Here is a 14,082-nt window from a genome sequence, read left to right on the forward strand (position 1 = left end):
TTCACTATCCTATCCTGGAATGTCCGTGGATTAAATTCCAAATTTAAATGGGCTCTGCTGTTCCGCTACCTCAAATCCTACTCCCCTAACCTAATACTGTTACAGAAGACACATCTTGTGGGCAGCAAATTACTGACACTTAAAAAACCGTGGCTTCATAGAACAATTTACGCCTCATATTCCTCCTTTGCCCAGGGACTGTCCGTGCTGATATCGAAGTCCTTCCCATGCGAGATCGAACATGTCCACACGGACACCCAGGGCAAATATGTGGTAGTGGTTTTAACATTTCTGGAACAACGTTATATTGTAACAAATGTATATATACCCCCTTCTCTTCTGCAATACTCTACACTATCATGGAGAAGATAACCCCATACTGTCCTGCCAAATTAATCCTTATGTGCAACTTTAATGCTATCCTGGCCCCATATCTAGACAGGCCCAATCCCCCCAAATACTTCTCCACGGAGCTGAAGACATGGGCTCTGGCGATGGGGATGGATGAGGTATGGAGATGGAAACATCCCACAGTCAGATCATTCTCCTGCTTCTCCACGACCTACAAAATGGCCTCCCGCATAGATTTAGCCTTTGCCAATCCATCCTCCATGTCGAATGTACTAGATGCCACCTACCTGTCCAGTGGCCTATCCACCCACAAGCCCCTGATACTTACTATGCGCTCGCAATGCTCCCACACTTTGGCTCTGTGGAGACTTGGGCCCCAGTGGATTGCCCACCCAGAGATAGTAGACAAAATCCCCCCCTTCTCATTGAATATTGGAAGCATAATTCAGGGTCCTCCTCACCAGAGATCACTTGGGATGCATTTAAAGCGTTTACACGTGGCCAATACATGTCCTCCATCTCAGCGCAAGGACCAAGAGGTGGCAGTGACTTCCTTGCAGGAGACGGTTGACCCCTGCTCCGCTGACCCTTCTGAGGCCAAGTTTAGCGAACTTCAGAGTAAAAAGAGGTATCTGCATCTCCATTTGACTGAGGTTACTAGACTTTAACAACAACAAACAGCGATTCTTCGAGCAGGGGGACCGAAACGGATGCCTATTAGCAATGTTGGCACAGCATGTTCGTCCACTGACTTTAATCTCTGAAATCAGGCCTCCTTTGGGGGCGGGGGGGGAGTCGGTCTCCTCGCCAAATGACATACTTGATGCCTTTCGGCAGTTCTACAGCTCACTCTACACATCCGCACTGCCACCGAGTTTCAATCCCAGAGATCTGGCGGAACAGTTGGACCCCCATCGGTGGGGCCGATCACCCCAGGGGAGGTCATGGCTTCCATCCAATCCTTCCCGGCGGGGAAGTCCCCAGGTCCTGATGGCATCCCCATTGAGTTCTACAGGACTCATGGAAATCTACTAGCGCCGATTTTGGCGTCCCTCTACTCGAAATGTATAGAATCAGGGGAACTACTGACCTCTATGGATCATGCCCATGTGGTGTTGATCCACAAGCCTCCTAAAGACACAGTTGAATGGCCTTTTCTGTGGGAGGTCCTCCGCCGGATGGGTTTCTCAATATTGTTTATACAATGGCTACAGACAATATACAAGGCCCCTACTTCGGCCATTAAACTAGAAGAAGGCCTGTCCCAGCATTTCCCATTGTCCAGAGGCACCAGGCAGGGCTGCCCTCTCTCTCCAGCATTATTTGCCATCACCATTGAGGCGGTGGCAGAAGCCCTCCGCACCTTCCCGCATATCAAGGGACTGCGGATTGACTGGCTGGCTGGAGAGGATGGCTCTGTATGTGGATGACCTCCTCCTCTTTCTCAATGACGCGGGGCCATCGCTGCAGGAAGCATTGCAGGTTCTAAATACATTTGCACCAATCAAAGGCCTTCGGGTGAACTGGTCCAAGTCCCTCTTGTTCCCCATTGACCCAGCAGCCCAGGAGAAGGCTCCCCCGGATCTACCGCTTTTATGGGTGGATCAGTTTCGGTATCTTGGAGTGGAAATTTCCAGGAAAGCTACATAACTCTGAATCTGTCCCCAGTGATCCTAGAGGTTATGCAGAAACTGAAGGCATGGAAGTCTCTACCCCTATCACTATTAGGCCGAATCAACTTGATTAAAATGAAAGTTCCACTGAATTTTACCTACCTCTTTACACATTCGCCACACTGGATTCCAAAATCCTTCTTCACTCAGCTCAACAAAATGTTCTCCTCCCTTTTCTGGGGTCCCCAATCCCCAAGGTACAGTTGGACCACATTGATGTGCCTAGCCTCCCAAGGGGGTCTGGCATTCCCAGACCTATACAAGTACTTCTTGGCCACATAACTGGTCACATCGGCATGGTGGCTGAACCCGCATGCCACCAACTCTGCGGTGCTACTAGAGGCGGCAGTGGTGCAATCTCTGGAAGCCCTGAAATTTCTGCTTTTCCGTGGCCCACATGCTCCCTATAGCCTAACCCCATCCATGTGTACTACCTTACAGGCATGGAGAGCAGGTCTAAAACATGAACATTATCCAAATGATGCACACTCCCTGAACGCCCCGCTGTGGTGCAACCCCACACTTGCCCAATTTTACACGATACCAGAGCCTCACGTATGGACCAAATTTAATGTTAAAACGCTCTCTCAATTGGTTGAAGGCAATTCTCTGATCTCATTTTCTCTCCTCCGCTCTAAATTTAATGTCCCAGGATCACACTTCTTCAGATATTTACAACTCTCCCATGCCTTCAGATGCTAATTTCCTCACTCTAGCCCTCAGCTCATACAGGCCTCTCTGGAAGATGTCCTCAGACTTGATTGCACAAAAAAAAACTTCCCAGATATACTCTCTTCTCCTTAGAATCTCACTACCAGCCATGGGAAAACTCAGGGCCCGTTGGCTTCGGGACACCCCAGAGCTTGATGGGGACAACTAGGATGACATCTGGGACTTCCCATTCCGGCCCATAGTTTCTCATAGAGACCAGTTAATACAGTTTAAAATAACCCACATTGCCTATTACACCCCGTATAGGCTCCACAAAATGAACCCTGCCTTTCCCCGGAGTGCTGGAGGTGTGGGGGAACTCCGGGTGATTTTTCCCACAACTTCTGAGCCTGCCCAGCTATAGTGGGGTTTTGGGAGGAAGTGTTATCATGCATTTGTCTGATCAGTAACATCTCGCTACAATCCTCCATGTCAGTATGCCTGTTGGGACAAGTTGAGCAGCACATTCCCACTGTAGCGGGGAGCACCATGGTGAGTCTGTTGCTGTTTTATGCAAGAAAGGCCATTACTCTTCACTGGAAGAAATCATCCCCGCCCACAAGCATATTCTGGAAACATCTAGTGAATAAGAACCTCCCACCATATAAAAGACACATACTTCAACAGAGGATGTCCCAAAAAAATACCAAAAAGTGTGGTCTAAATGGCTAGCAGAACCGTCCACAGCATAATATAAACCTCCACAGGTGATTGTAAAATAGTCCTTCCTGAAATACACCCCTCATCACACAAGTCTCCTATCTATTTGGAGGTCTGAGAAGGCTAACCTTTTCTCTCAAATATATGAGTTTCGTTTCCTACCAAGATTTCTACCAGGGGTCTAGATTCATGAGAGAGCAGCAAAGACAACACCTCCACTAATATTTAGGATATTTGGCCAAGGGTTCCGCACCTTCTCTACTCAAAGGTGATACACACTTTATCAAAGTTGATTTTATACTGCCATAACCATATTTGTCCTAGGTGTGGGCCGCCTTTGTAATCTTGCTTGTTATCTGTTGTATGTGTTTATAACACCAATAAAAAGATTTATTAAAAAGAAAAAAAACAGATGGATTTTGGCCCTGGTATGGCCAGCTTTGGAATAACAGTTCTGCAGTGATTTTGTGCAGAAGAACAGACTTTACTGCATACTGCAGCGGAAACGGGCTTGTGGGGGTTTCAAAGGCATTTTAGTGTTTATAGACCACACCCAACTGTAACTAGAGAAATTACAGAGGAAATGAAATCCATCCATCATAAATCCAGCAGCAATCACATATGGAGGGATGGTAACCATATAAAATAAAAGGCACTCGATAGAAAGTACCAGTAGTTTCTACTAACATTATAAATGTCTCTGAGTAGTCAGCTTTCTAAGGATTAAATTAAAACCCTAAAATACACAGCTGATCTCTCAGTGATCCCATGAAAGAATAACCTGAGGCCCTTCACACCACATGCAGTCCAGTTTTTTTTTCTGAAACAAAAATGCACGTTACAGAAAAAAAGGGAAACTTTAGGGAAATAAAACTAGGAGGGGAAAAAAAGCACCAAAAACGCATTGAAAATGCATCCAAAACGTACATGAAGAGAGGCATCCAGACTGCGTTTCTGTGGTGTAAACTGACCCATAGACATCAGAGAGGGCCTGAGGAAATGGTCAAATCTCAAGTCACATGTGTCCAAATTTGGGGGCCTATTCACACCAGTCTAGTCCACTGCAGTGTGTTAATGTGTGCCGTCCTAAGGCAGTCTATTGATTTCCGTGGGCTGCCTAAGGCACCATCATAAAGGGACAAAAATTGTGCATGCTCGGCAGTGCAAGTGCGCTAGGGTGCTATTCAGAATAGATGGCAATGCATTATACCAACATGCATAATATGTGTTACTGTAGTGCAATAGTGTGAATAGGACCTCACAACAGGGTGGTCCAATGCAGAACGTTTAATGTACACACGTTGACATGCATTGCGTTAAGGCATGGTATGCTGTACATTACCTTGCACTGCAGTTATGCAGCCCAATTATTTAAAGAGCTTCCTAATGCACCAGAACAGGCCACCTGGTACAGCGCACAGTAGCACAGGTGCGTTGGGGGTGGCATCCACAATGAATGTAATCTGTTACACCACAGAACAATGGAGCTTCTGCTGCTATCAATCTGCCTTGTGAGGGGAGAGAGAGCTGCTGTAGCACTGGATTGAGAATGGGCTCAGGTTAAAGTATAAGAGGGGTCTAGGAGGGAGCTGCACACAGAAGGTTTTTTACCATAATGCATAGAATGCATGAAGGTAAAAAATCTTCTACTTTTACAACCACCGAGTACACCCCTCACATTTTTGTAAATATTTTATTATATCTTTTCATGTGACAACACTGAAGAAATGACACTTTGCTACAATGTAAAGTAGTGAGTGTACAGCTTGTATAACAGTGTAAATTTGCTGTCCCCACAAAATAACTCAACACACAGCCATTAATGTCTGAATCGCTGGCAACAAAAGTGAGTAAGTGAAAATGTCTAAAATGGGCCCAATTAGCCATTTTCCCTCCCAGGTATCATGTGACTCATTAGTGTTATAAGGTCTCAGGTGTGAATGGTGAGCAGGTGTGTTAAATTTGGTGTTATCGCTCTCACTCTCATACTGGTCACTGGAAGTTCAACATGGCACCTCATGGCAAAGAGGATCTGAAAAAAAGAATTGTTGCTCTACATAAAGATGGCCCAGGCTATAAGAAGATTGCCAAGACCCCGAAACTGAGCTGCAGCTCAGTGGCCAAGACCATACAGCAGTTTAACAGGACAGGTTCCACTCAGAACAGGCCTCGCCATGGTCGACAAAGTTGAGTGCACATGCTCAGCGCCATATCCAGGGGTTGTCTTTGGGAAATAGACCTATGAGTGCCGCCAGCATTGCTGCAGAGGTTGAAGGGGCGAGTGGTCAGCCTGTCAGTGCTCAGACCATACGCCACACACTGCATCAAATTGGTCTGCATGGCTGTCGTCCCAGAAGGAAGCATCTTCTAAAGATGATACACAAGAAAGTCTGCAAACAGTTTGCTGAAGACAAGCAGACTAAGGACATGGTTTACTAAAACCATGTCCTGTGGTCTGATGAGACCAAGATAAACTTATTTGATTCAGATGGTGTCAAGCGTGAGTGGCGGCAAACCAGGTGAGGAGTACAAACACAAGTGAGTCTTGCCTACAGTCAAGCATGGTGGTGGGAGTGTCATGGTCTGGGGCTGCATGAGTGCTGCTGGCACTGGGGAGCTACAGTTCATTAAGGGAACCATGAATGCCAAAATGTACTGTGACGTACTGAAGCAGAGCATGATTCCCCCCCCTTCGGTGACTGGGCCACAGGTCAGTATTCCAACATGATAATGACCCCAAACACACCTCTAAGACGACCACTGCCTTGCTAAAGAAGCTGAGGGTAAAGGTGATGGACTGGCCAAGCATGTCTCCAGACCTAAACCCTATTGAGCATCTGTGGGGCATCCTCAAACGCAAGGTGGAGAAGCGCAAAATCTCTAACATCCACCAACTCCGTGATGTCGTCATGGAGGAGTGGAAAAGGACTCCAGTGACAACCTGTGAAGCTCTGGAGAACTCCATGCCCAATAGGGTTAAGGCAGTGCTGGAAAATAATGGTGGCCACACAACATATTGACACTTTGGGCCCAAATTGGACATTTTCACTTAGGGGTGTACTCACTTTTGTTGCCAGCGGTTTAGACATTAATGGCAGTGTGTTGATTTATTTTGAGGAAACAGCAAATTTACACCGTTATACAAGCTGTACACTCACTACTTTACATTGTAGCAAAGTGTCATTTCTTCAGTGTTGTCACATGAAAAGATATAATAAAATATTTACAAAAATTTGAGGGGTGTACTCACTTTTGTGAGATACTGTATATTATAGATATCTATAAACAATTTTTTGCCTTTCATTTCTATTTTAAACTAAATGGGTTGTTTTACAAGGTATACCTTAAAGTTAGATTTTTACAGAAAGATGAAAATTGCATACCAGATGCCAAGATCTCTACAGCTACTGACTTTTCTGAAATATGATTTGCACCGAAGGTGACTTCTTATTATGCATTTTTTTATTATATGCTGAAGTTGAATTGCCCAGGTTAGTGACAGGCATTACATTTTTAGTGACCTAAAGAAACCAACAGAGTTCATCTTTCTACAATCTCACTCCAGCAAAGTGTAATCTCATCGGTTGATGGGGGTAAGTGCACTTTTCTTGCAATCACTGCAATTTGCACTGCTATAGTACTGTCACACCTTTTTGACACACTGTCCTCTTCCATATCACCAAAATACAGACCTTCTGTCAGCTGTTGCTCCAAGTCTTTTATCTCCTCGGTTTCTCTGGCAATACGGGACAGCATCTCATCCAAGCGCCCTTCCAGCTGCTTGTATTGTCTGTCCATCATCTCCAGCTGCTGCTCTTTACTGGCCTTCTGGGCCCGCACATGGACCTGCATAGAAAACATATTATGTATTAGAAAGGAGCCTCAAGCCTGAAATAAAAACGTTCATTATCAACAGTAAGCAATCAAATGCATCTTTTCATTTTTTTTTTTTAAACCTGCACAATATGCAGCAGTAATAATTTTCTGAAAGTCAAAAAGTAGAAATAAAAAATATTATGTGATATTTCAGTTTTTCTTTTTTAATAAATCTGCGAAAATGTCAACAATTCTGTGTTTTTCTGTCAATATGGGGTGCTGTGTGTACATTAATGAGGAAAAAAAATGAATTTAAATGATTTTAGCAAATGGCTGCAATATAACAAAGAGTGTAAAATTTAAGGGGGTCTGAATACTTTCCGTCCTCACTGTAGATCCCTTACAACAGTGTTTCTCAAACTTTTTGTCTTGCGGCGCACCAAAAAGATCTAAAAATTTTCACGGCGTACCTGAAAAGATTTATCAAATTTTTGTCGTGAAGAACTTATTTATTTTTACATATATATTTAATTTTGACTTTAATGTGAAGGATGTGCCTGCTTTCGAGAGACTCCAAAGTTGAAAAACAAGCGTGCATTTCATTGTCGATTTTAAGAAGTCTCTCTCTCTTTTTCGATTTGATTTCAGTCTTAAAGGGGGGGGGGGAGAGAATCCACCTGGGCTGCTGGTCCAAGTGTTGAACTAGACCAGGCATGTCCAAAGTCCAGCCCATCCGTTTCGAACTGCCCATCTGGTAATTTGGACATATATATCTTTTGTGGCCCCCAACGAATCCCCGAGTGCCAGGGCCACAAAAGATATATATGCTGGCTGCCTCAGCGGGGACAGGAAGGGGGTGGGAAAAGTGCCGTACATACAGGAGAATTTCCTGTTTACACTGCGGCCTCTGTAATAGGAAGTCTTGTCTCCTGCGCTGCCATTGGAAGACTGTTCTGTCCATCGTAGTAGGCGGGGCTTTGCATTAAAGAGGCCACAGAGAAAACAGGAGTTTCTCATGTATTTAATTTGTTGGCGCTCGTCCCGCCCCCCTCCCTGTCCCCTCCGAGGCTGCAGATGGGCATGGATCAGGCTGCACTGATGGCAATGGTGAGTCTGCATTCATGGCAATGGGGGTGCTGCATTCATGGCAATGGTGGGGCTGCATTCATGGCAATGGTGGGGCTGCATTCATGGCAATGGTGGGGCTGCATTCATGGCAATGGTGGGGCTGCATTCATGGCAATGGTGGGGCTGCAGATGGGCACTGATTAGGTCGCATTAATGGGCACTGACCCTTATTTTGCTTCACAGTTCTTTATTTAAAATTAATGGTGAGGCTGCGTTGATTGCAATGGTAAGGCTGCATTCATGTCAATGGGGAGGCTGCATTCAGGGCAATGGGGAAGCTAGAATTATGGCAATGGAGAGGCTGCAGCAGATGGGCACTGACCCTTATTTTGCTTCACAGTTCTTTATTTAAAATTTAAAACATTTCCTGAAACTTCCCTCCTAAAAGTGAAGGTGCGTGTTATACACCTGTGCGTGTTATACACCGATAAATATGGTATATCCAAATAACACGCCCAAGCTCAACCTTAGTTCTGAGCAGCGCTCGGGATTCGCTGGGGGCCACAAAAGATAATCTCTCTCTCTCTGTCTCTTACTATAATATGGGCATAAAGTATCCATTTTAATAGAGAAATCCTCATAAAAAAACAAACAGCAATCATTGTGCAGTATCTCAATGCTGTTTATTTAAATAGATTAAAAAGAGACTATGCACTCACATTTTTTTGGTGCCCGTAAGCCGACACCAAGCTCTTCCAGCAGTTTAAATGGGTGTAGGACTGTCGCCGTATCCTTTCTGAGCCGGCGTGCGGTGCAAGCCTCGTTTTCACCCGCCTGTGTCTTGGCCTAGGCTGACAAGGACACTGTGCCCATCAATTGCCACCACTGTGCCATCATACGCAGCCACTGTGCCCATCAATTTCCGCCACTGTGCCATCAAACGCAGCCACTGTGCCCACCAATTGCCACCACTGTGCCATGTGCCCTGATGTGCCCCGATGTGCCCTGATGTGCCCTGATGTGCTATGTGCCCTGATGTGCTATGTGCCCTGATGTGCCATGTGCCCTGATGTGCCATGTGCCCTGATGTGCCATGTGCCCCGTGCCCTGATGTGCCCCATGCGATGATGTGCTATGTGCCCCGAGCCCTGATGTGCTATGTGCCATGATGTGCCATGTGCCCTGATGTGCCCCGTGCGATGATGTGCTATGTGCCCCGTGCCCTGATGTGCTATGTGCCCTGATGTGCCCCGTGTACTGATGTGTCCCGTTCCCTGATGTGCTATGTGCCCTGATGTGCCCCGTGCGATGAGGTGCTATGTGCCCCGTGCCCTGATGTGCCCCGTGCCCTGATGTGCCATGTGCCCCGTGCCCTGATGTGCCCCGTGCCCTGATGTGCCATGTGCCCCGTGCCCTGATGTGCCCCGTGCGATGATGTGCTATGTGCCCCGTGCCCTGATGTGCTATGTACCCTGATGTGCCCGTGCCCTGATGTGTCCCATTCCCTGATGTGCTATGTGCCCTGATGTGCTTTGTGCCCCGTGCCCTGATGTGCCCCGTGCGATGATGTGGTATGTGCCCCGTGCCCTGATGTGCTATGTGCCCCATGCCCTGATGTGCTATGTGCCCTGATGTGCCATTTGCCCTGATGTGTCCCGTTACCCGATGTGCTATGTGCCCTGATGTGCTATGTGCCCTGTGCCCTGATGTGCCCCATTCCCTGATGTGCCCTGTTCCCTGATGTGCTATGTGCCCTGATGTGCACCGTGCCCTGATGTGCTATGTGCCCTGATGTGCCCCATGCCCTGATGTGCCCTGATGTGCTATGTGCCCTGATGTGCTATGTGCCCTGATGTGCCCCATTCCCTGATGTGCCCCATTCCCTGATGTGCTATGTGCCCCGATGTTCTATATGCCCTGATGTGCCATGTGCCCTGATGTGCTATGTGCCCTAAAGTGCTATGTGCCCTGATGTGCCCCGTGCCCTGATGTGCTATGTGCCATGATGTGCCCTGATGTGCGATGTGCCCCATGCCCTGATGTGCCCTGATGTGCTCTGCGCCCTGATGTGCCCCATTCCCTGATGTGCTATGTGCCCCGATGTGCTATGTGCCCCGATGTTCCATATGCCCCGATGTTCTATGTGCCCTGATGTGCCATGTGCCCTGATGTGCCATGTGCCCTGATGTGCCATGTGCCCTGATGTGCCATGTGCCCTGATGTTCTATGTGCCCTGATGTGCCCTAAAGTGCTATGTGCCCTGATGTGCTATGTGCCATGTGCCCTGATGTGCCCCGATGTGCCCTGATGTGCTCCGATGTGCCCTGATGTGCTATGTGCCCTGATGTGCAATGTGCCCTGATGTGCCCCGATGTGCCCTGATGTGCTATGTGCCCCGTGCCCTGATGTGTCCCGTGCCCTGTGTTGTGCCCTGATGTGCTGGGCTCTGTACCGTGCCCTGATGTGCACTGTACCCTGATGTGTTGTGCCCTGGGTCGGTCTGGATGAAGTCCAGGGCCACATTTTTGTCCCAGTCCACCCCTGGCTCCCAACTGTCTGATTTGGAGCAATGTCCCTCTGTCCTCCTCATTTGTCCCTCATTTTGATCTGATCTCTATAATTGTATATAAAATGCACTTTTTATCATTCAGAAAGTGTTTCCCAGTGCTGATAGGTATCCCTCATTCCTATCGTAAAAAGTTGGGAGGTATGCCTTCCCTACTGACAGAACAGCGATATGCTGAAGACATAGGAAGACCGTCGTTCTGCTTCTCTCCTGAGCGATCAGTGGGCCCGGCGGACATTGAGTTCGCCAGAACCGCCGATTGGCTCCCGTTGTGCTCAATCACAGTGGGAGCGGGTTGCCAGGGCCACGCCTGTCTGCGTCCCAGACCCAGAAGTGCAGAATCACGTACAGGTATTTATGTACAGTATCTGTTAGCAAGTGGTTAACTAAAACAAATTCCCACATAATATTACGTATTAGCTAAGATCAGTAGTATATTTCTGCTCTACAGCATACTGTACAATGTGCAATGCATATTATAATGCGAGAACTCGGTATGATCTCAAAACTGAATTTCTCATTGTTAATTCTTGTAGTTATTAAATGTTTTATAATATGCATATTTTTATTGTGTGTGTGTATGTGTGTATATATATATATATATATATATATATATATATATATATATATATATATATATATATATATATATATATTCATTCATTCTTGATTGATTTTTAGATGAATTTAACTGCAGCTCAGCTGCAGATAATGACCATAAGGTATTCCATTTTACAGCAGTAACAGCAAAAATATATATTTATTTATTTTTACTTGATTTTTTTCATTAAGACCCCTTTCACACTGAGGCGTTTTTCAGGCGCTAAAGGGATAAAAAATAGTGCCTGTAGAGCGCCTGAAAAATGCCTCCCCTGGAGCTCCAGTGCAGCCCCAGTGTGAGAGCCCGAGTGCTTTCACACTGGGGCGGTGCGCTTGCAGGACGTTAGAAAAAGTCCTGAAAGGAGCATCTTTGGAGAGGTGTATACACCTCTGCTTAACCTCCCTGCCCATTGAAATCAATGGGCAGCGGCACTTTTCGGGCGCATTTACCCCTTTCTTCGGCTGCTAGCGGGGGTTAAAAGCGCCACACTATCAGCCGAATGGCGCTGCTAAAACGACGGTAAAGCGCGGGTATAACTAGCAGCTCTTCACTGCTAACATGGAGTGCTATCAGTGTGAAAGGGGTCTTAAACTTCTCTGCTGGAAGTGGACATGGCAAGCCATAGTTTAAAATTGGCTTGCCATTCATATTAGATAGTGAAAGTGATTAAATGTCATAATGGCTATCTAATCTATGGCTATTGATGGCTGTCCCACTGCAGGGGCATCCAGGTAATAGGCAGTTAGCCCAGAGACAGCTGATCCCAGCATGCACTGGGGTCAGCTACCACTTCAAGGGATTGTAAAGGCAGATTTTTTTTATCTTAATGCACACTATGTATACTATGCAAGTATGCATACTATAACCCATCTCTATCCAGCAATGTCCACGAGTGTCTCGGCTGTCCGAGACTCTCCCTCCTGATTGACTGAGACACAGTAGTGGTGCCATTGGCTCCTGCTGCTGTCAAATAAAGTCAGTCAGCCAATCAAGAGAGAGGAGGCAGGGCCGGGCCATGGCTCCGTGTCTGAATGGACACAGGGAGCTGTGACTCGGCTTAAGTGCCCCCATAGCAACCTGGTTGGGGGCACCCAGCAGGAGGGAGGGGCCAGGAGCACAGAAGAAGGACCCGAGAAGAGGAGGATTCGGGCTGCTCTGTGCAGGAAAGTATAACATGTTTGTTATTTTTATGGAAAAAAAAACACAAGACTTTACAATCACTTTAAGGCTTGGTTGTGACTTGCTGTCACAGCCATAAGAAGCTCTGGGCATCTGTACATGCTGAGATCTCACTGATCTCAGCATGTACAGTCTGTCTGAGAGTTTAAGGCAGGCTGTAGGTGTTTATTTATACTTTACCACCCTTAGTGGTTGGCTAACAGTATATTGATAGTAGCTATATGGTACCACCCATGTCTGTGTTTCTTTTTATATGTAGATGAGAGCTACGTAGGTATCTTGCATGGAAAAAAGGAGTGATCCTGTCACCATTAGTGGCTTGCTGTCTAGTTGGGCCTTAACAGCCATGAGTGATGGGAGAAAAAGGCTAAGCGGAGCAGAGTACAGATTAAACAGACAGGAAAAATTGATCTATTTTTCACAAAACCTGTGACTCCTAGTACTGAGCAGGGTGAGGAGGTGGAGGAAGATGTAACTGATGATGTAGTAGCTACATTCAGTTATGATACTTCAGAAGCAACCAGCAGTATTATCAGTGAAACTGAGGCTTATGAATCTGGTGCAGAACGACCTCCAAGTTCAAAAGAATTTGATAATCCTGTTGTAATATTAGGTGTGAGCTCTGACCTTGCTGAATGGGTTCTAAATGATTCTACCCGAGACCATGTGGCTAAACATGGAATAGTACAAAATGAGAATCTGGACTTCACACAGTCTAGAAGGCTCTATGCTGACAAAGCTCGGGTTCTAACTAAACACCTGTTTCAAAAAAACAATTTTAATGGAGAGAAACAACAAAGGAGCTATTTGGTTTACTCCCAAAGCAAAGGAGTAGTGTTTTGTGCTCCATGCCGCTTGTTTGGTGGTAAATCCCAGTTGGCAGAGAGTGGTTTCAATGACTGGGAAAAATGGCACAGCATGATTAAATGAACATGAGCATTCAGCTGAACACAAATCCTGCATGCTCGCTTTAAAATCAAGAACATGTATATCGGGGAGAATTGATGAGAACTTACAAAACAGCTCTCTGATGAAATCCAATATTGGAGAAATGTTTTAAAAAGGGTTGCTGCTGCCGTTAAGGCACTTGGCATTCGAGGGCTTGCTTTCAGAGACAAAGATGACCATTTTGGTTCCACACACAACGGAAACTATATGATGATGTTTGAATTTCTTTCAGAATTCACTTACAGAGACACCCATTCTAAGGCTTCAAAGAGAACTAAAAAGAATAATAAACTGACGAGCGGGACAACCTTGTGGACCATACCTCTACCTTTCAACCCTTTTTCTTCTTTCTCTTTCCTTTTCTCCACCTTACGATTAAAGCTCATTATCAGAATTTATTTGACCTATATACACTCTACTTGTAAACAATATGTATAGTAGGTATAAATCATTTAAATACCTACAAAAGTAACTAAGGAAATGATATATATCTTTAATTTAGGTTTACG

The 14,082-nt window shown here is 46.0% G+C and overlaps 1 protein-coding gene across 1 annotated transcript in view; it reads right to left on the bottom strand.

The window, feature by feature from the left end:
- CNTRL (centriolin) overlaps positions 1-14,082 on the bottom strand; it is a 185,198-nt gene that overhangs the window by 108,324 nt on the left and 62,792 nt on the right. The window contains exon 12 of the mRNA XM_073599547.1: positions 7,088-7,241. Coding sequence (XP_073455648.1) covers positions 7,088-7,241 — 154 coding nt within the window. The remainder of the gene's footprint in view (positions 1-7,087; positions 7,242-14,082) is intronic.

The sequence above is a fragment of the Aquarana catesbeiana genome, linkage group LG09, assembly GCF_042186555.1.
Source record: "Aquarana catesbeiana isolate 2022-GZ linkage group LG09, ASM4218655v1, whole genome shotgun sequence".
Lineage (NCBI taxonomy): Eukaryota > Metazoa > Chordata > Amphibia > Anura > Ranidae > Aquarana > Aquarana catesbeiana.